Source organism: Platichthys flesus, chromosome 12, assembly GCF_949316205.1.
Source record: "Platichthys flesus chromosome 12, fPlaFle2.1, whole genome shotgun sequence".
Classification (NCBI taxonomy): Eukaryota; Metazoa; Chordata; class Actinopteri; order Pleuronectiformes; family Pleuronectidae; genus Platichthys; species Platichthys flesus.
This window is the reverse complement of record NC_084956.1, coordinates 17,134,414-17,162,343: the sequence shown is the minus strand read 5'-3', so window position 1 is coordinate 17,162,343 and position 27,930 is coordinate 17,134,414. Positions and strand designations below refer to the sequence as shown.

Here is a 27,930-nt window from a genome sequence, read left to right as displayed (position 1 = left end):
CTGTTCTCATTAACAAGTTTAAGTGTGCCTGATGTAGTCTATTCACTTTAATTATACAGGTTAAAATATAAGACTGAGACCCACTTGAGTCCTAAACTCATATACATTTCTAATTCCCCCTCTTCCTTTTTAAATTACTGTCCTACTTGTTAACTTTCTCACCTCTCCTCCACTCTTCTTTGACACGCTCTCTCTCCCTCTCTTTTTTAGGCATCATGTGGCAGTTGCCTGGTAATTACACCCAGCAGATGGAGACAACTAACGAAAACACACCCAACTGCCATTTTCATTCCTATTCCTGGTTGGTACCACTTGTAATGCCTGAGACCTGAAGCGGCCGCTGTGCAATCTTCTGACAGTATAGCAGTTCATGCATTTTAACACTATCCCAGCAATCTGCTCAGTGAAAGGCAAACAATGGAGCAAACAGGTCTGAATGAGAAGACTCCTGATATTCAAGTCCCCCTGATTGTTCTGCTCTGACCAGCTGAGAGCATTACAACTGGTGTATGATAAACAGGATATTGTCAGGATGAACAAGAGAAAAAATGCCTTTTAAGTCATTCAATGTCTAGATGAAAATAGATTAAAGAATAAATATACACACAATACACCACAAGCACATAGTTGACTGGTTGATTGAAGAGTGTTGTGTTTTTTAGATAAAGTAAGAATCACACTGTAGTCAAAATGCCAGGAAATGGAAGTCTTGTAATAAATATAGAGAATGGATATCATTTAAAAAAAAGCCATGCTGTTGTCAACACTTGTCCACTGCAAAAAAATGTTTAACTAAATTTACTTTTGTGGCTTTTTCAATTAATCTAGCACTGATGCTTTGTCTGCCAAGTATTTTTTATTTCTGTCTATCTATAAGCCTTTAGTCAATGAGAACAGATTTAGAAAAAATATATATAAATGTTAGTAACATAAATCAAAAATTTGGCTGAAAAAATGAAGCATTTTAGGCTTTGGTTCATAGATGTCATGTAGAAATTATAAAAAATGCACAAAGTAGTAACATCGGTTACAGGTCGAGGTGTTATTTAATTTAGTATCTGACAAAACGGAGCTTTCAACGCTTAGCTAATTTCTTTTTGAGGACTACATCCATGACGTCCTATTATAAACTAATCAGCTTTTTGTTTCTGACCATAAAATGATTATGCGTCTCTATCTGAAATGTACAAAGGCAACCACTGTTTTTCAGATTGTAAATGCAGCTTTTGAAATATGCAAGTCAGACGTTATTCACATTATTTGGTTTCCTCTACTTTGATTATTGTCTTAATCACTAATACGGATTGGTAACGCTCTGCACATACAATCTCTTTTTACGACATGAGATAGTAAAGACTGACTTAAATATGACCTTAAATATGTTAAAAGCTTTTTTTCCTGCATGTAGGCACTTATCAGTGCATGTCACAATATTACAAATATTGCTTTGTTTCATAGTGGGTCAATTAAGAATCACTCCTTCTGAGAGTCTATAGTATTAGCTGAGGTCTTGACCCAAGAGAAACATGGTCAGATGATAGGTCTTCAGTGCACAGTGGCTAGGGTCAACAGATTAACCCTTGCTTGTGTTCCCAATTCCATACTCGCTGCTCTGATATTGCCCAGTACCACAGCCTGGAATAGGAGGCAACAACAGAACAAAGAACAGAGAGGGGGGAAGGAGGAGAGGAGGCAGGCCGGCAGAGAGGGTCGAGACCTTGGGTAATTAGCCTGGATTGAGTCCAAAAGGTGGAAAGAGGTGAAGGGGGTAACATTTTTACTGCTACTGCTGTAATGGACATAAGTATTAATACTTATGTCCATTACATTATCTATTCAATTGAGTGAGTCAATAAATAGATTAATCAAGGCATTAATTAGTGCAGTAGAACATACAAGGGATATTCCCCATTTTGTCATATGATCTAAAATGGGATAGTGTTCAGGTTAAAAAGGGGCTTGAGGTAATGATGTCTGATCTATTGAGCAGAACACATGGCTTTCATTACCCTGAATGCCAAACGAATTTAGCCCCGCCTGCAACATTTGAGGTCGGGAAGTTCGGTCTGACATCGCTCCATTGGGGAGAAACTATGCACGAACAGAAGCTGTTCGGACCAATCAAATTTTCAGGGCGGGCTTTATATGATGATGGACAGATGATCAACAGTAACGTAATCAACAACGTCACCAAAGAGCGATTGGGCCCCCGGGTCTCTTTTCTCTGATGCCTCAGATGAACACGCTTCTTCAGCCTGGTCTCCTTCGTCGTCTGTCCATTTTTTAAATTTTTAAATTACGTAATTTACCCTTGACACCCGACATTTAACGGAGCAAACAGTGGAGAAGTTCTTCAACATGGATGACATTAAATTAATAATTGAAGTGGAGAAGTACAGTGAGTTGTATGATCCTCGAAACATGTTGTATAAAGACAACACTAAAAAGGACACATGTTGGGACGCTGTTGCTTAATGATGGAGCAACAAGCAAGTATACGCTTGAATACTACCGGATCAACGGGTGATATTATTAGCGCTGCCCGGTGCTTCAGCGTCCGGTGTAAACAGGGTTTAGCGCAGCGCTTTGGCGTTTTGGCGTTGCCTGGTTCGGTTGAAACACGCCCTATAATCACAGCCCAATGGAGCGGTATCAGACTCATATTCTGACTAGAATTATGAGTATGACAACGTCAGGCTTTCATAGTACCGCCATACAAGTCAGTAGCCAATATACTATTAGCCTCAGCGTACCCTCAACTTCGGCCTGTATCATTCATTAAAAGTACCAAACATTTAATGACGCAAAGGTGCACGACGGAAGTTATGACCCTGACATTGTTGAGATATCTATGTTTCTCTGTATTTTGTGACCATATTTTACCTATATCCTGTGAATAAATATTAGCTGTATAATCTATATAATCAATAATGCTTATGCTACAACTGTTTCTTTTCTTGGAATGATGTCTATCTTTTTGACTCAGACGCAGGGTTTGCACAACAAGCACAGGTTCTCAGGAAAGAGAGAGATCATGCCAGAATTAATACAAAGAGGTGTTTCATGAAACGTGGTGAGAAAAATATATGAAATCCTCCTCGGTGTCTAATCTGTGTCTCTCCAATGTAGCAGGCTCCCTGTTGGCCAAGGCCACAGTAGTGGGACACCTGGACAGTTGAAAGTGATGTGCTTGCAAAAAACTTCACAAACTTCACAAAGAAAAAGACCCGCCTCTGTGCTGCACCCTGTGTCTGATAAATACTGTGGACTTAGGATGTGTGTGCGCTTCTTCTCGACATGATCCAGTGAACCTGGTGACGTGTCCGGCAGAACCCCAGAGACTCTGTAAGTATTGTTCTTATACAATAAAACTTGAAAATTTTGAACCCGGACGGGACCGGACTTGACAACATCCACTGGTGGCCACTAACACCTTTTCTAACATTTAATGGAAGATGGTGCCTTGAATTGTGCAGAAGACTTTCAAACAAACAAGGGATATTCATCATCTAGTCCTATATTCTAAAATTACTTATAATCTCATCATCATAAAATGTAATTTTTTTAAATAATACAGACATGTTGGCACTTACACTCCAAGAAACAAGAGGATGATTAACAGCATTACATGTTCTCTTGCAATATGATAACACTTGGTAATCACTGCATTAACCTTAATGTAACTGCTAGGGTCAAGTTGTTTATTAGGTATCATCTGTGTCATCATAAGATTGAACATGGGGGGAAAAAAAGCCATTTTGTGTCATGCATCAATGAAAATAAGCTGACACAGTGTTCATTGCAACATTCCTCTTTCTCCTCTGATTGGAGGGCAAGGCAAGAGGTTGTTGTTGATCATGATTGGTTGTGGTGGGGGGTAATGTGCATCAGGGACTCTGACCCGCTCTGTGTGGGCATCATGCCTCTAAATTGGTTTGTCAGCTTCAGTGGCCTGACTAGAATGCCAATCTAACCAACAGCCGCTCCTTACCCGGACAACTTGGTGCTCACCTGGCCAAGTAACGACTGACAGACACACACACACAAACACACTAACACACACACACACACACAAAACAGCAGATTGTTGGTTTAACGCATCCGTTAAAGAGGCTTTCCACTGACCGACCTGCCCACTGCGTTTTACCAGAGAGACTGACTGGCATTACACAGAGTGACTCACAGGTCCCACTGAGAAAATAAATATAATCATATTCTAATTGCTGATAGAGAGTGTTCTCCAGTGATCTGCCAGGACACTGCAATTAGACCCCAAGGGTGTGAAAGTTGCTACAGACACACACACACACCGAATAGATATACAATTTCTATGATAATTGTTTCTGTGTTAAGGTTTCAATAGACAGATTTTTCAATTCTGAAATTGCAAAATGTGTGTGTGTGTGGGTGGGTTTGAAGGTGTGTGTGTCAGAGGGCAAGTGGTGCTAACTGGCAGAGTTTGATACTATGATGTGAGACGACTCCAGGGGGATTAGCCATGCTCTCACATTACCGACAGTATTGGACTGGAAAATGAGAAACCGTGTCATGATTTTGTCTACTGCGCACACACACACACACGCACGCACGCACGCACGCACACACACACACACACACACACACACACACACACACACACACACACACACACACACACACACACACACACACACACACACACACACACACACACACACACACACACACACACACACACACACACACACACACACACACACACACACACACACACATTCAGAAATTATTGTGAAGCGAGAAAAGATAATAAATAATCCATATAATTTGCCACTTTTAATAACCTCACTGTTACCAAAGCTTATGGAAAACACATTTTAGATTTTATATTGTCTATTGACAAACACGGATTCATTCTTCCGTCATGAACAATGAAGTGAAAGCACATTAACTGAAAGAAGCTTCCTCATTGAGATTCACTCTTCTTACAAAGAGCAAAACAGGAAATGCAAACACAGAGAAGGAAAATAGAGTGGCGAGAAATGAGAGAGAATACTAAGCCTGGTCTGTCGGGATTGCCCGACAGAACAGGAGAAACTAGGAAATTGAGCTGGTCAAGTCAATCGAACATGCAACAAGTTGATGACAATGACTTGTCTCCGAGCAATGAGCTTTTGAGGGCAGCTGAAGAAGGAGTTCTCCAAGTGTAATCACCATGACTAAGCTTGTGACAACTGTTTTCTCTAGTTTGTGACAACGCCAAGGGGGCGCTGGAACATTCTTGTAATGTGATATGGCATCCAGCCAGCGCTCAGAGTCTTGGGGCTAAGATTTCATGTACTTTGATAAATGTACACAAATTAGTGTCACTTTTAAGGATCACGCCTACAGGCAAATCATGTTGATGATGAGGGTTAAGTTATTGTCATCAAACTTCTCTCAGTCTCTCTAAATCTAAATGAAAAGTTTTCACACACTGTGCACGTGCTCATCTGTGCACTGACACACACCCCTCAGTGTGTGACAGCTACCAGGGCATATGCTTGTGTTTTTGTGTGTGTGATGCGGAGTGATAATGGCCCTGTGAGCGTCTTGCTATTGGCAGACGAGCTGCATTTCATGAATACTCAATGAACTACTTCCATCAGAAGTTGTCTTTTTTTATCAAAAAAAAGAAGAGGTTCAAGGACAAATATTCAAAGACAATGTATGACAGATGAAAGCAACTTTTTCGCCCAGGTACCAAACAGCTTGATGCAGCTAGTTAGATATGTTTCCACTGTTTTTGAGGAGCCCTGTTGTCTCAGCTTTGACTAGCAGCTGCTCCTGCTGCATCTAGAACAGCTCCTGTTGATCCCCCCCCCCATATTTCTGTTGAGCTTGGAATGTAGAAGTGTTTCATGGCTACATCTACCTTGTGACAGATGATGTTTGAGTTTTTAAAGCAAGGAGCATCACACAGGATCCATCATTTTTCAGAAGAAGTAGTCGACTTTTTCTTTGAAGACTGTGTCGATGATGATGCACACTGCATAAACTTAAAATACTCTGACCACAAAAATATAGGTTCAGTGAGAACCCAGCATTAACAGAAGGCTCACTTATGATACAATTATATGAATGTAATAATGAAGGAGAAATTAACTTTCCTCTAACTTTCAGACTTATATATCTTATGTCTCTCACTACTGGGACTTGAGTAAAAAACGCATGTCAGAGAGGATGTCGGAAGATTTTAGAAAATTAGTTGTTTTAGTTGAGTCTGTTTGTATGCGTGGAAATTGAGTAACTTAATGATCATCTGATTCCTAATTACATAGACGTGTCCATTTGTATGTATGTGTGGGTATGTCAAGAAGTGAGAGAGTGCATCAGGAGGGGCTGAGCGACTGAATGCCCAACATGCAGTTCTATTATGGAATAATAAAGTTTTACCGGAAAAACTCATTATGTGATGATCAGTGTTGACATTGTGGGCACAATCAAATTAACTTATGGACACTGAGAAGCTTTAAAATACGCTTAACTCATCATGAAACTGTGGCAGGTTAGAAAAATCAGCTGATGCCATCCATAATATGTGTCCCAGACCACCTCCATATGTGGTCTGAGCGATCAGATCTCAAGACACATTAAGGACAAATGTATATAGCTGACAGATTGGGATTGGATGCCTCCAACCCTCAGGATGGATGCATCTGCCAGTTGTCTTATTCACAGCACCAGACCATACAAGATACCTCCACCTGCAACTAAACATGTAATGATGAGCAGGGAAATTATTTAAGGTTTATACTTTTGGCCACGAACATGGATCTTACAATCTCTTATCGCTGAGTAACAGGCCACTTGTTACAGCTCTTAAACTGTAGTACAGATCTGAGAGCTGCCTCTGTTGATCACTGATTCTCTACCTGCTCACAGACAAAAATATCGATCCACCATCTTCATGTCTCGAGCAAAACAATCAAACTTAAAGCTATTGATTACATTGATTACCAGCTTTGATCTGTGAGCTCAAGATGTCTTACAGTCTTATCTCTTTTCACAAACACACCAATTAGCCACAACATAAAGGAAAGTTGTAGTGTTGTGGCTGATCAGTGTACCTGTGATAATTATTGTCTCTGAAAGTAGACTAGCGTACTTGGGATTTCTCTTCTATCTGATCTTATTCTTGCAATTTATTAGATGATGCAAAATCAGGTTTAGTACACTGTGTACACACAGCAGCTGGCTGGAAGACAGCAGCGGAGGAAATAGAGTTTGACATCTGGAAATGTGCTTGTTCAGAAGCAGATAGCTGTAAGGATAACATTTCTCAAAGGCAGCAGCACCCCCTTCATTCCACAAATAAACAGAAATTGAGGAGGACCTCCTTTTACCTTCAGACAACAATGATAATATATAAATGCTGGGAATGTAATGTTGCTATAAATAAGTGTTTTCAAAAGGACATCAAACAATGATATCAAGAGTAAAATTGAGGTTTTATTTTCTAACACATTTGCTCAAACACCGTTGTCTGTGTGTTGTGAAGAAAATCATGTGATCTCTGGGTTAATTTTTCACTTCCAGCCTCTGTCTGCTACACCCGGCCACTCCACCTCTTGACTGAATAATGCAGAGGATTCATTGCTGTTGAGACGGCGTCTGTGCAGAAAACCTCCCGCTGTGTTGTGCATGTGTGAAAGGCTAACCCTGGGTAAACTCCTTTTCCAATTCTCAAGATTTTACCCGAAGGTCATGTGTGAAGACGGCTTTAGTATATAGTATGAAGCATTAAGTGCATGGGACCATGTGGGGTATTGGCTGACTGAATAAACTATGATTCGTTTGGATTAAGCAGATTCAAAAGAGGATATAAAAGATCAAACGGAGGAATACTACTGACTCTTATACAGTAAGTATTATACAGTAAATCATAGTCCGTGAGGCCTGGACACAGCAGCTATAGACTCGACCAGCATTTGGATTGTGATCACTGTGCCGCAGAATGGATCTGCTTTCTCTGAGAGATTACATAGCAACAGGCCGCCGAGAGCCTCGGACCGTCTAATTGAAAACCAGGAGAAATCCCAGCGATGTGGCAGTCACAATAACAGTTCCCCATAGAATAACAGGTGTTAGCCTTGTCCATATTACGGCGTACCCGCTGAAACGAGTTAGGCAGTCACAGCGGGGTATCAGAGCATCAGGGTGCAGCAGTACTGAAGGATAGAGATGTGTTTGGAGAGGCAGACGAGGGGAAATAATCGCCTTTACTACTTATCGGTCTATCCAGGCAGGAAATGGTAGGGCCCTACTTTTCTGACCTGTTTGCAGGGAGGAGGGCCATTGTCTCACTCCTGTTGCAGTGGCGGACAGGGTGTTCACATGCTACCCCAGACAAGGCCATGGAAGTCAGTGGCTGCCTGTGGCTACACTGTGTCTGTGTCGGTGTATTATGTGCTCTCAATCTGAGAGTTGAGTTGCCTCTGACAAGCTTCATTCCACTGCAGGATTTTTGAGTAAATACAACTGAAAAATCAAGTCATCATCTTTTATCAATTTAGACAATTATTCTGCTTGAGTTCACGCAAATTAAAATCCAATGCAGGCTGATTCTTTGCTGCAGTTTTTCCAACACTGAGGCGATGCAATGAGTGAAGAAGAATCCTCTAAAAGGGGAGAAAAGGACAGAGATGGAAAAGGGCTTAAGATGGGATTAGTTGTGCTTCCAAGTGACAAAAGAGATAGAAACAAGCACACACTGATAAACAAGAGGCTGACATGAACGTCTTGGAGGATGTCCTTTTATTCAGTAAGAAGCTGGGCTGAGTTTCCTTCCATTTGTCCTTAGACTATTGCTCCAGCGCAGTGGAGAGGCCACAAACTTTAAACAAGGGCTTAACTCTTATCCTGATGGACAGTAATACTCTTGGACAAGACTTGTTGGCCTCTAACTCCGCGATACAATCTCAGACAGACAAGCTCCTTTAACAAAGGTAAAGGTGACCAGAAATAAGCTATTTTCATGTTTTCTGAAGAGCCATATTCGTATTTTCCTTTTTTCTTTTACCTGTTTCCAATGCGGCTCCATCTCTGTGTGAATTGGAGGAAATCCATCCAGATACAAATGCAGGCAGACATCCTCATGTGAGTGCGTTTTGTGGGGAAATTGTGCCAGACTGAGTCCTCCTGGGCTTTGTGTCAGTCACTCCCTTAGGTTTTTAGTCTGTGCTCCTGCCTCGGGAATGGGTTTGCGTGAATAATGGCTCACGTTTTGTGGCTGGAGCTGTTGGCCAAAAGCTGTGTAATGCTTGTGTAAGGCCCTGTGCGTGTGAATACAAGCTCATCACACTGAAATTGGTTTTGTCTGGAAAGACACTCAAAGCAGGGGTTTGTAATCCGGAAAAAGCTAGCAAGAGCAGGCTACACTTTGGAAGTATCCAACTGATACATCCCACCCCCATCAGCCCTCTCATCAAAGCTACGCCTCCAAAACGCCTGAACGTGCACTGCCTGACAACTGCTAGAAGCCGACTGACTACGTAACTTCTGACTCTCATCTCTGCCTCAGCTGTGCACACCTCGCCGATTTGTGAGGACTCTGGTCATGCACGTGATTAAGATTAAGATGCATTTATTAGTCCCAAACACATGCACAGACATGCAAAGGCACACTCATGCAGGTAGGGGAATTTAACCTCTGCTTTTGACCCATCTGGTGCAGGACACACAGAGCAGTGAGCGACCATGTACGGCGCTCTGGGAGCAGATGTTGGGGGAGTAAGATGCCTTGCTCAGGCGCACTAGACAGGGTAGGGAGACTCTTTGATTTTTGGACAGATCAATCCAGGTTCGTTTTTTTTGTTCTCTGCCCATAGTCCAAGTTTCTGCCACTAGACCACCGCCTCTCGTGCAGGGTCCATGCAGGCAGTCAGGGCAGGTACACCAGTGAATCAATTCATAAGGTCTGAATCAAATGACTTCTCTTGTTTACAGTCCTGTGATGGCCACAGACACTGGCTTTGTATTGTTGTTAATCAGGATGTGAAGAGAATTTCAACAAATGAGATAAAAAGTGTTTCAAAAACAACTTACCGACCCTACCATTGACTTTTATATTCTATTTGCCTATTGCAAAAAAAATTCTCCCTTATTCTCAGGTGATTGTATTGTTCTAAAACATTTCAGGCCTTGGGCCAAAATGGAGATCATGATGGTGTAAGACTGTGACATTAAAAGGTCATTTATTATTCTCAACAGCAACTGGAGTCATAGCAACCAGTGAAACAAGACCGAGCAGGCAGATATTTGATTCCCTCACCATATGGTCACTGCTTAAAAGAGATACCTGAACACCTGGCAAGTTCTTTTGCTATCCTCCTCCCTGCATTTCTTAATGAACCAATTTCCAGCATGAGCCCAAAACTATTAAAACAAATTTCAAACACGAATTACAGGAATATTTTGAACAACTGTAAAAAACCTTCACCCTGATAAAATGTTGCCAGTGGCCAAATTCGACTCACTAAATAAAATTGAATGGTGATATTTGAAGATCCCATTTCTGTCACACAGGACATGTGGAGTTTCACATCGGGGATCGTGCGTTTGGATTTCATCAGAGTTTACATATTTGGTTGAATACTTGCAGCACCAGGAGAAAAACTAAGTAACAGCAATTATCATCAGGGTACCGATAACTTGTATGTGATCAGTGAGGATTTGCAACTGACTCTTCACAATCTCTTAGACCCATGATTTCATTTCAGTCCAAAGGGCCTCTCAGCAATCCAAGGCAACATGATTACTCTGCTGTATTAAAGAAGAAGAAACTATTATTCCCTATCTTGTTTGCTTAAATGTTTTTACAGACACACACCACATTGTTAATGCTGCTTTTAAGCTTTAGGCTTTGATAATTATACTGTAAATCACAATAGAGTTCGCAGGGGGCCAACATCATTAAGCACTAAATGCAAATGTGGATGGTGGATGTCACAAAAAAAGGAAACACAAGGAGAAATTACAGCAGAATATGCAATACGTATTTTGTCATTAAATCAATTTCACCTCTCCGATGTTTGTTTATCTCTCTATTGTTTTTTTAAGGGCAACAACCACTGAGGGCATGTAATTAAATCCTTATTTAATTATCCAAGTTAGGAGCATTTTAAACAAGTTTAGAAGAAAACCTACAGAATGCACAGAGCAGAATCAGGTTATGGGAAGAGCTTATAATGAGACCAGTAGGTCAGGGGTCCAGTAAGGGACACATAACACCCTCTGGGCCAGGGATTTACCACCAGAGCCGCCCCCTGAATCTCCATCATCCAAACAAAAAATAACATCTGCAACATTGGAGGCAGAGCTCTGCCGTGATGTTGTCGCTTGTACACATCAAATCCCTGATCTGCCCTCTCATTGGAGGAGGGAGGAGAAATCCTCATCTTGAATCCCACAATCATTAGCATAAATCACTGCTGCAATTAAAACCTCGTTTATCTTAATTACTGAACTAATGAGACGAGTCCCGCAGGAGTGAGCCGTGATCTCTGAGGACACTCGGGGCGAGGAGCAGGAAGGCAAGAGAGGCGCTGTGTAGAGTCACACTCAAGTGTGCCAACAAGAATGCCCCCCGTTAATCTGACTGCAGAGCACATGAGCTGGGAGAGACAGACGTTGTACATATGTGCGAGTACACAGGTACAAGCACACACATGTACATGTAGAAAACACAACACACACAAAATTCATCTGACAACCTCACCCTCCCACCTTTATCTCCTGGCTCTGCATCACCCTTCAACTTCAATTATCTATAAAACTCATAATGATTTTATCAAGCCTACAGGCTTCATCTCCATAAGGGCTTAGTGCGGTGCTATAACTCTTGATTTTGCAACGAATGGGAATACATCGCACCACCTAATTAATGTCTTTTTAATGCTCTTCTCCTCTAGAGCTTAACTCAGCCCTTCAACTTTGCTACAAACACAACACACACAACAACACAACGTGCGGCAGCAGGCGGTAAGTAAGACTGAGTAGGTGTGTGCACTGAATGGGAGCCGAGTGTTTATGGTGAGCTCAATGAAGAAATGGACTTGGCTGTGGACTGATTGTCTGGACTGTACAGCAATCAAGTGCACACGTGCATTAAAGCAGATCCCTTCACAAATAATACATGACTGTGCACATGTGCGCACACACACGCAGGGTCAAATTCCTTACTTAGGCTGTGAGGTCAAGCAGTGACTCAGCAGATGGCAAAACAATGAATATCTTTATCACCCAAAATTCCCATGGTGCACCAGGCTTATCAAGCAGTGCCAGCCCTTTTCAGCCAGCTGGCAACATTGGAGGCACCGATGTCCTTCCATCCTGGCCATTCAGGACTCGACAGGGGGCATGCAGAGTTTAAAGGATACAGTCCGCACACGGCTGTGATCCTCCCAGCAGGTGTTTATTTTCCCCACATACCTCTGTGTTTCAGTCCTGAAGGATCTTGGCGGGATTGTCCGTCTTTCAGGATTGAAATGTTGATTGTGGTGAAAATAAACACCCTATGGGGGTATTGGGAATATTATTAAAGCAGAGCATGAACTGTAGGGTCAAAACTGTTTGTGCATTTTATCTTAATAAGAGTATGGAATTTAACAGAAGAGGTGAGCCAAAGCCACAGCGAGGAGAAGCTGCAGAAACATGTTCAAATAATTATAAAGAGCCACCTAATGATCATTTGTTGAAAAGAAAAAACAGCGGATAAATGGATCAATTAAGTTAATATAAGGTGAACAAGAGGTTTGTTTTCTGTAACATTTATGTCTACAATAAAGTAATATACAGTGTCTTTAATGAACACAAACAACTCCATGCACCCAAATATGAGTAATATTTTGAGTGATCAAATTTCTCCAGTTATGGAGTTATTTGATTGTCAAGGTTATGTCAAGAAGAATGTGTGGCTTCCATGAAGTTAAATATTCAAATCTGTTATTGGGAAACAGGGGACTCACTTTGAAAATAAATAACTCTGAAAAGTATGCTTTTCCCACTTGATGAAGACATTATTTTGTCATTAAGAGTTTCTGATTTCTTCATCCAACTAACTTACCAAAAGGTGTTTACATACCATCACAAAGATAAGGCTAGACAAGATCTGACAAGATGTGTACATGTTAGACAAAATCAAACTTTGAGCTCCTTGTCCCTGCACCAAGTTTCATGGAAATCTGCTCATGGGTATTTGAGATATCCTCCTGACAGACAGTCAGGCAAAGTAACTGGCAGGCACAAAGATCTCATCCTTGGCAGAGGTAAGAAAACTCGGTTTAGGAGCATTAGAGGAGGATCAGTGCTACAGTCTTATCAGAATCACACAAACTGTTGCTACCTTTCTTCCTCTTTTAAGTTAAACGCTCATGTGTAATTACACCAACAGGTGATGGATTTTAGGAAAACGCCCAGTACGGTGATAATTATCACTAATATGTTATGATCTTTACCCAGACAGCATGAGTGACATATGTAATAAAACAACCGTACACAAAAATCAACAGGGAGTCATGAGATCATCCTCTACTGCCAGGGATAACATTTGTCACTCTGACAAATTAAAATCCTCTTTCTGATGACACAAGCCAACTTGTGAACGATAACACAAACTGAAGGATGACTTCCACACAACTGCACCCAGCAGTGATTAATAAATGCTTACAGGCAAGTCTATCCTCCAATTCTGAGGTGCTGCTCTCTGCTGTTATTGATTGTTGTGCTTGATGAGACTTGTCTATTATTGCTGTGGGATTATGATAAGAAGTGATCGATTCCCCCTCTCTGTGCTGTAGATGTCAGATTGATTATGTGACTCAGACCTGAGATGATGGTGTAGCCGATGCCTCTTGGTTGGCCAAGATCCTGGTCAATGGCTGTTATCTTCCGCACTTCATGTCCCTGCAGAGAGAGAGAGAGACACACACATGTTCACAGTCTAATTTTTAAGCTTTTTTATAATCAATTTTTAATCTGACTATCAGTGACAAGAAACCTAGAATCTAAATGCACATCAAAATTTGGCACAATATATCCAACTATTATTTATCTCTTTAAATTTTTAGATTTTGAAAACAAATGTTATTTAACTTATTTTACTACTGAATTAATTTATATTTTGGACTCGATTTAAGGTTTATATTTTGTATAAATATAGGATTTTTATATTAATTGAACACTCTACAACCTAACAAAACTGTCCAAATTGACAATCACATTTTCATTGAACAATAACAAACTGTCTCCCCCTCTTTCTTATGTTTTCTCTTCTTTATATTTATTTTATAATAATAATAATTAATAATTTTTGACATAATGTGTGTACAAACTGTTTGTTAAAATAATGTGTTTATCTACATTACAGTTGTAATGAAAATCCTACTATCAAAGTAAACAGCAGTTGGCAAATGGAATTATCTGATTCATAATTTGGTCTTTGCAATGTGCAAAAAATTATGATTGTGACTATAACCATAATTGTAAAAAAAAAGAAGCATTTAGTGCTTTAAGGCTGTAATTATGAAATTTGTTACTTGCAGATGTAATTTCTCAGTCAGAATCATTATTGAGTCAACACCTCCCACATAGGAACCCAGTCAAATATTTAACATAAGACGACATGATTTCCTTGTTTGAAAGGAAAAAGGAAACAGAAACGCATACGGCATCACAACAGGCAAATCAAACAGTACATATTTCATTATAGAGAGTGTTATTATAATTTCATTGGGGTTTATTTCTCCTTTTATTGTTTCAAAACTCTCCAGCTGTGCAAATGAGTCTCTAACTAGACAAAACCACAGTGTGACAGTTGAGAAAAAAAACATAAAAGAAAGAGAAAAAGCTATTTGAAAAGTCTTTGATCCACTGAGCTTTCTCAGCCTTCCTGCCTCAATAAGACACGGTGGTGATACTTAAGAAACCCCTGTGCTGCAGTGAGAGATGGAGAGACCCTCCATACTTCCGATCCCTCCCCCCCTTTAGCTCTCTCACTCACACCCAAGCGAGCCACCTCCCATTGATCCTGCAAATTGTGTCTGAGGCATCTTTATGCTCCATTTCTGCCAAAGCATCTCCTGTCATTGACCAATTACAGCAGAATCAATTACAAGCCTTTTAGCGAGACTGATTCACACCAATCACAAGCTGCGAGGGAAACACACAGGCACACACACGCTAAAAGATTTCGGGACAGAGACGCGAATGAGGTGAAGAGCCGATGCTGAAGTAATATGAGCAATATTCTTGAGCTGTCCACGCAGCAAGTGGAATATGTTCAATCATGCGTCACAGATACAATCCTCATCCTGGAAACACACACATGTACACACATACGCCAGCGCATCTCCCCCAAACCCAAGACAACCCGCCCCTCCCCGTCTTCATCCTTCATTTCTAGCTATACAGTGCATTACTCCACAACCCTTTCTCCTTTTTCTCTCTTTCCCCTCATTGATTTGACAGCCAAATTGTGTTTGTCCTAGAAGGAGCTTAAACGTCAGTCCAAACAGCATGGATTCACAGCAATAACAGCCGCCCTGTGATTTCATCTGAAAATAAATATATATATAATGCTTCTACTCCTTTGTCAAAGTTTTCAGTGGATGACGGGTTCATCGGCTGGAGAAAAGGAGAAAGACAGACACTGCGAAACAAACAGGAACTGAGAGGGACAGAGGACGACATAGAGGGTTTTTATGTGTGAGTGAGTATGAGTGTGTGTGTGTGTGTGTGTGTGTGTGTGTGTGTGTGTGTGTGTGTGTGTGTGTTAACACTCACACCTTTGAGAAATGACCTATGACAGTTATCCAAGTTTGATATCCCTCTACATGTAAATGTCATGGGCCTTGAGAACTGTTGACACTCGTTCTGTCACTGTACGCCCTCGGCTTATCACCACCAAACACAGCCTAATGGAGATGACACATGCCTGTTAGAATACTACATGAGGGCATTGGAAGTGTGTTTGTGTGTGTGAGCACAGTGGCACAGCTGCCTTGTATTTCTGTATCTCACTTTTAAACACTGTAGTGAACCTATCTGAATCTTTCATAGGGTCAAAAGGGCTTAGAAACACATTTTGGTTACATGCCTGTTAGGTCTTACATATAATTGGATTATACACTGCCCTCTAGGGTTAGAGGCAAGAGCTACAGCACTCCAGGGCAGTATTGCTGAGGCTTAACACTGCTTAGTTGCTGCAAGAAACCAATACCATCCGTTTGATGCCACATAATGGCACTCCTTTTAACCCTCTCCTCTTGATTCTTTTTCTAACTTTGGACGTTGCCTCTTCCTCTCTCTTAATGCCTTCACTTATTTCACTCCAACATCTCTTTTTACCTCCACAGCACCACCACAACTACCTCCTATCCCCCCCCTGCTGTGACCTTCCTGGTGACAGTTGATGAATCAGAGAGTCAGAGAGACACAGAGCGTCGACTCCGTCACGCCCCGTTAATATGCATGCAAATGTAGCACTTGACATTTCTACTATGGCGCGTGTAGGCCGGGGGACGAGGGATATGCGGTGTGTTTGAGTTTGAAAGGGGTGGAGGTGGAAAGGGGGGAGGTGTGGGGGCCGGGCAGAGGGAGAACAGAAGTAAGGATGTACAGTTGCATGCACCTTTGTGTAATTTCTTAAAGGTAAACATCAATAGCTAAACTATAAGCCACCTGACAGCTGAGTTTGAAGGACGATATTAAACACCTATTACAAACTACTTGCAATAACGACATAGTAGGGCCATGTTTTGACCCCACTGCTTACTACTTCATTCGATACATGGACCTCATTCTTCATACACATTCAGCAGTATGAGCACATGAGGGAGCGTGGTGAGATAAATCCTACATCCCCGCTGACCTTTGCTAGAGGCCTCACATCCCAGAAGCAAGGTGTAAATCTCCCACAGTAATTACAGTCTCAAACACCTGCAGTCCTGTATGGAGGGGCCCTGGGGCTGACTTCGGGGAGTGTGTGTGAGTTCCTTGGGGGTGGGGAGTCTAAGGAGGGACGATGAAAGGTGAAACATCCAACCCTCCTAATAACTCAGACCTCCTCCTTTCACCATATTTCTCTCGCACCTGCTCCAAAGACTGTCTGAATAATCACTGAGAGGATGACCGCAGGACAAGAGGAGCCGGATATTTGCAAATGAGGAGAAATATAAAAGAAACATGTTGGCAGCAGAGAAGGATGTGAAAGAGAGAAATGTACAGATTACAGGGAGTCATACAAAAGCTGCATGGAGTGGACATAAGACATAACAGTGTGGCATCATAATACTGACCAGGGGAACGTCCTCTTCTATGTTGGTGCTGTAGGGCAGATTAGTGAAAATGGGGTCCATGTCCTGGACATCGGTGATGGTGATGGCCAAGTTTGCAAGCCGGGACAGAGGTCGTGTTTTATCTTGATCCTGATAGAAACATACAAAGTCAGTAATTCCCACATCCCCATGTGGAGCTGTGGTACATTTGGATGAGGGTGCAGATTGATTATTGTAAACACACATGTAGCATGTTCTCTTCACTGAGAGGTGCGGGTACACAGAGAGGCCAGGTGTTCTGCTAAGTAGCGCTAATGTACACAGGAAGCCTGTGTTGTGCGTGTACTGACCGTGGCATTGACAGTGAGCTGAAAGGCTGATGTCGCTTCGTAGTCCAGAGGTCGGATGACGGTGACGATGCCTCGGGCCCCGTCAATTGCAAAGAAACGAGAAGGCGGCTGGAAGGAGAAGAGAACACTTCCCCCTGTGCCCTGGTCTGGATCTGTGGCGTTCACCATAAACACTGATTTGCCCACGGGTGTGTCCTGAAAGACAAATTCAAAAAGAAAGAAACACAATCAATGGGATTGAGATCACCAAAAAGCAGGCTAAACATGATCCAAGTACATGACCTGATTAACACATGAATATTAATAGACTAAAGTAGAGACTGAACTTATGACCTCTGTGTGGTTTACACAGAAGCCTTATCTAATAAAGAGACACAGAGGACTGTATAATTTAATCATATTTTTTGGAACACAGTGTCAAAGTTGTGACTGTGTATGTTCATCCACATGACTTCAGCTAAGAAGAGATTATAGGTTCATTTGGATAAATAAAGGGGGTGCGGCTGTGCCTTTATTTGTTATGCCCTAAAATTCCCTTGGGTGTCTAAAAGCTAAGCAGTAAGAAAAATCAACTGCAGAAGACTTGTCGGGGTCATCGAAAAAATCTGTCAAGGGGAGAAAAGAGAAGGTGAGCAACTTACAGAGCAGCAGAGCGTCGGAGGAACATCTTCATTAATTGAAATTTTATCTTAAAACACACATACAAACACACAGCCTAAAGATAGGACGTGGTAAACATCCAGGTATATCACTGGAAAGAAACACCTGCACATAGACACTCACCTGTGTGCACACAACATAAAGTGTGTGTTTTTGTTAACTGCAGGGGGGAGTGTGACCACATGGGGAAGTGAGGGTGAGCTGAGCCCTGAGCCAAAGCTAAAGTGACACAGTAAGAGAGCAGTTGACCCCACAGTCTGTCTGCACTGTTAGAAAGCGAGTGTGGAGGTGCATTCACATGTGTGTTTGTCTATTTGTACATACTAGTTGTGGTATTGTCATGTGTAGTTGTAGTTTACCCTTATTCTTGAATGCACTTACTGTAAGTCACTTTGGATAAAAGCGTCAGCTGAATGAAATGTAATTTTATGTAATGCAATGTAGTTGTGTCACACACTGTTAAACTGTGTGTGTCTGTCTGTACACTTTTCTTTTGTTTGGAGAGCACAGACGTGTGTGATGCGTCTTTCCGTGTTTATGTATTTGTAATTTATTTCGCAAACAAAATATGTGTGTCTGTCGACAGGTCATTTTGGGGACATCAGATTACTTAATTGTTGGTGGTGTGTGGAGTTGGGGATGAAATAAATGTCTTCAATTGGTAATTATGCTTGGGGTCAGGATAAGTCTTCGGGAAATGAATGTCCATGTCATATGTGTTTGTGTATACATGTATGCATGCGTGTGTCTGAGAGGTAATGACTCACTGTCTTTCTGTCGAGGGGATGAGGTCATCACCCAGGTAACACAACAGCGTAAGATCAAGGTAAGACTAACTGCCTCCGTCTATATGACTCTTCATTACAGCTAGCACACATTAAAAACACTCCCCTCATATTCCCTACTACTCACATTCACTCCCTTGATCCCCCTCCCATTGGTCCCCTCTGCATGCATGAGCGGTGCTATAAACTGGTCTGTCTAACCGGATTAAGCTAGATTGCCACATGAGAATTGAGGGACAAAAAGAGGAGAGAGATCCAAGTAGAGAGCTGCAGGGGCAGAGGAAGAGAGCAACAGATGCCAGGGAGAGCAACAGATATCACAGGGTTCAGTTTCTCAACCTTGTAGTTGGAGCTCCCACTGTGTTGTGTGATGACAACAGGGTTGCAATTAATTTCTGATATTCAGACATATAGACATATAATCTTTGTGAGTGAAGAATACATGGGAGTGGAAGAACCCTCTTTTGGTCAAAGGCAAATGTCTTGTAGAGGGAGAAAAATAAGTAAAATATAAACTAAACTTAGGCTACATCCATACATAAAATTTAGTTTCTATCGATACGCCTGGCTTCCACACTACTCTGCAGTTTTAGAGCTGCTAAAACAGAGAAGTTTGCTGGCCTCGTTTTAGTTTGAAAACTTTTTCGGTTATGATGTAACCTTCTCCTTTTCGTCAGGCACCTATCAAATGCCTCTCTCTGAAAGAAAGGATCTGGCAGTCTCTGCCACCATTGTGGAACGCAACATGGATAACACGGAATGATACACCTGCTTTTATGCTTACAGGAAATTATCTCTTTTTCTGAACAATCTGCAACAATTCTGCAAATAACAACCGAATGCACTGACATGGAGTGTACTTGAGTGGGCACTTTATATGTTTTTAGGTGTGCAGGTATGGATGGGGATTAAAACTGACACAACCAAATAAGACTCAGTTGGACATGTGGAAAATTAAATTGTAAGAAAGAAAATGCAGGAGTAGGGATAAAGCCTAAGGTGTCTCTTTGGCAAGGTGATGAGTTTCCTATATTCTGCTGTTTTGGTGACTTGGATGACACAAGATAAACTGAAACACACCTGACACAAGAGTTATGATGGCAGAGAGTTAACGATCCAATTCTACATAATCCTAACACAATAATAACTTTTTTTAAGCTTGTCAAGTTGTCTACCTGGAAACACCTGAAAAAGGTTGTCCACAGACTGCAACATGGCACTGTAGCGCAGACAAAAATTGAATGTATACAAACAGCACGATTTGTGACAATGTTTTCTCTTTCTTTGGGCTTCAAATCTCTGCGTGTGATTTGTTTTAGTGGAAATCATAAAAAAATCTTGCTTTGTGTGTTTGCATGTTGCACTGGAGTCTGCTACATCAACGTTCTTTGGTTGTCAAGGAGGCAGACAATATTTGTGTGTGTTCGTGTACCTCTCTATGGAAAAGGAGGGTGACGGAGGATGAGATGTGGATGTGTGGATAAAGTCTGTGAGATGACTTATCAAATTTCCCCCCTAAAGCGTGTCAGTATCTATCTCTCTGCACAGTAGCCTGGGAAACAATGATTCATTAACACAGCCCAGTGTCAAACGCCAAAAGGTTTTGTAAATAACGTCACACGCTCTGATTTGAGCACATAAACAAATGCATGGAAACAGATTTGAGTGTACCACACTGTACAAAGCAGCTCAAAGAAACAACAGTTTAAAGCTTTGCCTGATGACCAACTCTCTGCGGCACATGTCAATGTGCCAGTATGGTTCTTCAGAGGTTAGCATCACCATTTTCCATTCAACTTATTCATTCTTATTTTCAAATTTTTCCATTTATACCCCCCCTCGTAGGCTCTGAAGGTCAGGCTGCTCTATTGGACAAGTGCTACATTTAAATACTAAGAAAAAAACCCTCAAGAAACCTATTCAAACAGTTGCCTTGGATCATCCGATCCTCGTGTTGAATTCCTCTGCATTTCAGCAGGTCACCACCATAGAGAGAACTGCAGCCTGTCCGATGATCTGCTCATTGCACTACAACACTACTCTTCAGAGAGCACAGAGCCACCAGACTTATAGTCTTCTGCTTGGCCTTTTCTACCGTTCTAAATAGCCTCACCATCACGGAATTGATTGGACCTATGTGATGCCAATTATAAGTCATTGTGGGTGGCGAGGCGCAAAATGCAAGACAGTGAGTCTCTGTTTGTAATAGCCTATAAGACTGTCCAATCACTTCTCCATAAACCAGCAATGCAATAAACAACGGCCAGCAAGGACTGACCAGACCAGTGGCTGCTTGAATGGATACTCCAGGATGATTGTTGAGATGCACTATGCATGTCACTACTGATTCTGTCTCAAGTGCAAAAGCCAGTTGGTAAGTCACTGCTCATATTCCTGCATATGCGCCTTGGGTAGGGTTTGGTAGCTTTTGAATAAATGGGGCTATTTCCATTGGGAAGTAGAATGTTAAGTAGTGAGATGGTTGGAGAGGGATGAAGAGAGTTTCCTGCTGCGTCTTATCTGAAGTGCACTGCAGGAATCGCCCTCTTCTCTCTCTGTAAGCAGGAACGAGAGGAGTGACATACTCTACATACACACACACACAGAGAGAGAGAGAAAAACAGAGAGAGAGAGAGAGAGAGAGAGAGAGAGAGAGAGAGAGAGAGAGGGAGAGAGAGATAAAGGAAGAGCATACTGTGTTTTTGAATTCACATCCCATTATTTGTTTTTAGCATTTTTTGAGATTTAGTTATGATCCTTCAATCAGTGATACCTTATCATTTAAATGATAAGCACACATTCCGGACTTTCCCAGGAGCAAGGTTGGCATCGTTGCGAAAAAGTCTAGAAACACCATGATTCTTCAAAAAGCTTGCCCTTCAGCCAAACTCAGTAAATGTGCAAGAGAGGAGTCAATCAGGCAAGTGACCAACAACCTAGTGGCCACTGCAGCAGACCATCTGACCTTCTCTGAAGTGATGTTAGAGCTACTCCAAGGGATTGTACCTATGCAGCATAGAAAACCACTGGAGACAGCTGCAAACCGATAATACACTGAGTCCGATGTGACAGAGCTTGATGTATTATTTAAGGGAAACTGAAGGGATGTCAAGGAAAGCCAACAAATCACTTTCAATGCTTGTTTTAATTACGAAGGTAAGTGATAAACAAAAGGTCTGAACACCAACAGTATCTCCTAGAGATGGTACTTTAATGATGTGAGTGGTTTGATTTTGTGAAAGCAATAATTTAAGTAGAATTCACTTGTGGTTGCACAACTCAACTAACAAATCAAGTTCCTATATACATGGTCACAATCTCCCCTTCTCTTCCTGAATCATGGCATTGAACAGTTTTAGAAAACAGTAGGATGTCACGATGAATTGATCTTCTTCATCATAGACATTTGCATTGAATGTTGCCATAAGTGTATGAATTCTTGAGTTATCACCAACATTGTGTTCATGACGTCACAGTGTCCTTGACCTTTGACCACCAAATTGAAGAAATTCCCACACAGCATTCCTAAGATATCACATTTACAAGAGTAGCTGATACTGACATACAACCCGTGACACACAATGCCTCCAGCATTGGCTGTTGAGGCATAGAATGGAAAGACAGATTACTTTCCAAACCCTTTGTATACACAAAAAGAACAAAAATATCTGAAATGAGAGAGAAAATTATTTAATACAATTTTCAATGTGAATGACAGAGACATCGAGAAGACAGACAGTGAGGGAAGAGAAAGATGGCGAGAGCACAGTTATGAGCGCATGTAATATTCTTTCACTAACAGCCATGACACATCTGTAATAAAGAGGGGACTCCCAATGTGCTTTTAACTCTGCCTATGGTCTATACGTTTGGTTTAAAGCAGCTGTGTGTATTGCTGCATTGGGTCCAAGGCAGCAACCGTGTCTTTTTCTCCTGCGAGTCAAATTTCGGGTTCAACATAACAAGGAGACTTCTGGGGCTCTGGACAATCGAGGCTGGCCAGACCTCAGGACTACACGGCCATGCTTTTCTCTGGGACCAAGAGGCATGTGGGGACACAGAGTCCAGTGAGTGCTGGAGCACAAAGAGTAGTGGATTCCAGTGGTTAAGCATCAACTATGACCTCTGGAGAGATCCCTCTATATTTCCGTTGAGAAGACCCTCCTGATGCTGCCCCTGCTAGTTTACGCTGAACCAAACAAGCTGGCACATTGCCATCTCTGTCTGATAGGAAGCCACTTGTGGTCTAATTCACTCAGGCTGAAGTGTGACAGCAAATTAAAATCTCCACGTGCACAAGCTAAAAGCCCCAAATTAGTGCATGATCTGTAAAAAAATAATGCAAATCACCAAAACACATCTCTAACAGCAAAGTGAGAGAACACAGCAAGATATAAAAATAGAAAGTTGTTGCATTCTTCATAATATTTTTCCTTGAAAAGAGCAGCCATTATCAGCCCAATGTGAAAGATGGGCTACAAGGAGATTATAAACATCTTGCACTGGCAGCATGTCGCTCATTTAAAAGCATACTACATAGGTAATACCTGCACTTCTCCTCATCTCTGAGGATATGTAGATTGGTCTTCATCATCAATGGAATTTTTGCCATAATGTATTTTTTGAGTGGCATTGAGGATAAACACTTTTCCATTATAGCGGATTAGTAGTTTTCTATTCATCTGCTAAGTGCATATAATGGATGGATGAATTCACCAACATTTTTAGACAATCAAATTCTGACTAAGTTTATTCATCAGCCATTCTGTATCCATGCCAGCATTGATTTTGTGTTAAAAAAATGTTGTATTCAACCACAGAGTTTCTAGTTATAGTATCTACATTGCTGCTCTGCTTAAGAGTGCCATATTGGGCGTTTGTGTGAAAGTTGAAGATAACTTGACAAAAATTGCATATGCAAAAATTTTATTTGGCAAAAACAAAACACCAAGTAGAATCGACATATCCCAAATCCCACCCACAGATATGCAGTCGCAGAGGCTGAAAGAGCCACATTGGGCTCCAACAACTACTGTTAAACTGATCTTGGTTGTTATAATGCTTAGACTTGAGCACCTACATCTGTGTTTATGTGGAAGGGGATTGTTGTAAAAGTGGCTCAACTGAATAACAGTCCCACAAGATTTCAATCAGTAATCCAGAATTATCTAGCATTATCTGACATAACGTTGAGGAATACACCATACATGATAACACTCCTTATGAAAGGGTTTTCATATAATTTTTTCACTATTAGAATATCTGCTGAATATTAATTAATTGAAAAGACAAAAGCTTTAGAGCTTTATATGATGATATAAAAAAGACAAGTTGTATTCAAATGATCAAATAATTGATGGTCGACTGATGACTGACCCACTAACTGAAATCACTTATGCGATTCTTGTAAGTTCATTCAGCCCTGTCCCTGTTGATTTAGAAATAAAAGTCAAAAATCTCCACCTAGCAATTATTGCAATTTGAAGTCAAATTTACTTTTTGTCCCACCAGGTAAAGCCCACAGACTTTTGAGTAAAGGGTTCTGCTCTTATTTTGTCAGAAATGTTTTAGATGTGGTGATTTACAGGGGCAGTGCGGGGGCTCAGGCCCCCCTGCTGCTCACAGCTCCAGAGGCCCAGCTGTTCACTACAATAGAGCCATGATTACACCAAGGTTCTCAGTTCCTCCCCGGCTGTCTGCTCACCGCTTCCAACCCAGCAGGTATGTGATTGTACCAGCTCCGCTCACCCTCTCACTTCCTGCCTCTCACAGCCTCTGTCCCTCCATCACTGCTGCCTACATGTGGAGCCTTGTCATACTGCCACTAGTATTATTATTCTAACCTGGTCTATAAGTGAGAAGATGTATGAAGAGAAAGTGAATAAAGAATAAAGTAGTTGAGTAGGAAGTGAAACTAAAGAAGCTTTCAGCAAGCATTGCAAGACAAAATAATTATATTTACCCAGCAAAGAACCAGTAATCTTTTTTTTTCCCCAGTACTATGTGAAAACAAAGGTAAAAAATAATGCAAAGAGATGAAAACTGCACATGATCTCACCCCAATGATCATATCATGTAGGTGAAACTGTGTATATTAGGGGATCAGATATTCATTAAGTCAATATTAATATACTTTGTATACAGTAAGTAATATTGAATTAACATAAATTCACTTTATTATCTTTTGGAAATATTGTACCTTTATCAGGATTAAACCATTTATCGCAACAAATGGAAATATAGTTGGGCTTGGCACTGATGGAAGCAGCAGCAGTGTGAGGCAGCGATGAATATAGCAGGGATCAGTGAGGAGACGGTCATATTTAAATGGTCCGCCCTGATATGAGAATGGTTGTGATTGGTTTGTGACTGAATGGACTACAATCAGTTGGCTGTCTGCTGATTACAGCTAGGGTATACGACTTCCTTGTCCTGCATGAACTAACTCAAAGCTTCATGAGGTGCAGGACACTCAAAGGGGCAGAAATGACTTGTTCTGAGGTGGAATCTGAATGGATATTTCTAATCTGGGAGCAGATTTGATCGAGACTTTTCTTTAAGGTGTTCATTCCGCATTAGGATTAACAACCTCAATGTATGTTATTAAGTACCACAGTGTGAAGAGACTACAACATGAGGGAATCTAAATGAGACAATGAGGAATCCTAAGCTTTTAAACCTTGAAATGTCAATCTGCCTCCTTTTGTAAAAACCTTGGCTTAACCAGTTCTGTGTTCTAATGTGTCACCTTCAATGCGTAAATTCTGTTTAAAGACACAGTCCTTAAAATAAGGGTCTAATCAGCCATGTGCACCCACTGTATGCCTAGACACTCCAACAGTGTGACCTTAGGGCAAAAACCCTAACCCAAACCCTAACTTTAACATAACTGTTACCCAGTGCCAGTGGTTTAGATGTTTAACGATCACCGACCCACAATCATAACATGAGTAAATTTACCCCATCATCATCTGGATCAATCAACATACAGTATATATTCTTTAAACATATACAACTACACAACTACCTGGTGGATATATAACAGAGCCTCTCTAGTGTAAAATGGGTGATGATTTAACAGCGTGCAGCTTTGGAGAGATGCTGAGGCAGGTGAATCATGAGAACACTTAAATTAATCATAGAGGTGACACACAAAGCCATATTTCACATTTGAAATTAGCTTATCAATAATTCAATGCTATTGAAACAAGACTAAGTGTCCTTCATGTGCAAGGCCCCAGCAGTAAATGGGGAAAATTATACAAAAATGATTTATACTCCGCTGAAAAGTCAGAGTGTGGTTTAGCCTAAATAAACAGTGTGTGTGTGTGTGTGTGTGTGTGTGTGTGTGTGTGTGCGGAATCTGTAGTTTTGGTTGTGCACTGAGAATGCACTGTGTGAGGACGGGGGCTTCAGGACATGCTAGATATAGCCAGATGTTGTGTCAAACACACCTTGCACTATAGGAACAGTGGCTGTAGAGGGCTGCAGTCATCTTGTATGTACCTGTGATATTGCAGTCAACATAGTGGGCCTGAAGAACAGGTATGAAACCTACCTCATAAAGCCCTTCAATCTGAGCACCCCCAGTGGTAAAGCCCAGGTGGCTAATGCCATCATTGCAAACCTGATTGTTGAGTGGTATCTTGAGCTCAGTTTGAGCCAAGAGACAGGCTGCCTGACTGACAACATGCAATCTGTTGATAGGCGCGCTTATCAGTCGTTTAACTCCAATTGCAGGAATGATGCATTATTGGAAGGGAGATTGTGGTTAGGGAGCTTTGCTGTGAAACTAAGGGGTGGCAGGTGTGAAGGCAGCCACTGTGCTTAGTTCACAACTCACTGAAATTCCAGGGATCAGCCAGTTGTGAAAGATTTTCATTAAGAGGTGGAAATAAAAATGTATTCAAACCACTAGCCAACATGACGGTGTAACAAACCCTATTGACTATTGAAACTATATTCAACTTGTTTAAACTGGTGTGTGTTCATAGTGCCACAATGATATTTGTTTCAGATCTGCTGGTATGGTTTGGTCAGTGCTAATGCGACATTATAGTGTTTGGGTGTCTTTCAATTGATCTCGCCCTCACACCATCCATCGGTATCTTTAATAATGTGATGAATGAGGGGAAGGCTGCTTCCAGTGTTTACTGACCAATGGCATCTAGCTGGAGCTACCTCACTTTTTGAAACTGGTGTGAATTTTTTTTAATTTACACCTAGTTGTTTTACATTGATTGATCATTTAAATTCCTTTACACTTGTGTTCATTGTGGTCACAATCCATCGGTGACCACGCAGTGGTGGTTTGTCTGATCAGATCAATCTGTCTTCAATTCAATCTTTTAAGATGCACTTACAGCCATGGCGTCTTCACACAATGCCAGAAAGCAATCCAGTCACCCAAGATGCATTTCACTGTACGTTGTAAATGGAGTAAATGTTTCATTACACCTATGTGCTCAGCATTTGTTCAACACCTGGACAACCTGTCTATAGTTTAATTAGTTAACTGTTTATCTATTAAAGCATTACCTAATGATCTGCATCGCTCTATTATGAATAGAGAGGCAAACAGGGGAGTACAGGATTATTATTTATACCATAAAGTTCCTTTTGCTGTCTGACTTGGGACAAAGAAAATCTGGTAAATACAATTCAGTCAACATGTAATTTCTTGAGCTGGCAAATATTCCCTTTCACTGTTTTTTTGTACAACTTTGGGCTATTATTGCATTTCTGTATCTCTGTCCCAGACAGCATCAATCACAAAACACCACCTAGCTCTCCAAATCAATGTTTTCTATCTTTTCTTATTCCCTCCAAGACCCAACATTCTGT

General features: G+C 41.3%; 1 protein-coding gene across 1 annotated transcript in view; it reads right to left on the bottom strand.

Annotated features, from left to right (window-relative positions):
* Positions 1-27,930, bottom strand: part of cdh23 (cadherin-related 23) — a 144,425-nt gene that overhangs the window by 72,456 nt on the left and 44,039 nt on the right. The window contains exons 6-8 of the mRNA XM_062400417.1: positions 17,642-17,836; positions 17,313-17,441; positions 13,842-13,920 (exon numbers count right to left, since the gene is read on the bottom strand). Of these exons, the coding sequence (XP_062256401.1) occupies positions 13,842-13,920; positions 17,313-17,441; positions 17,642-17,836 (403 nt within the window). The remainder of the gene's footprint in view (positions 1-13,841; positions 13,921-17,312; positions 17,442-17,641; positions 17,837-27,930) is intronic.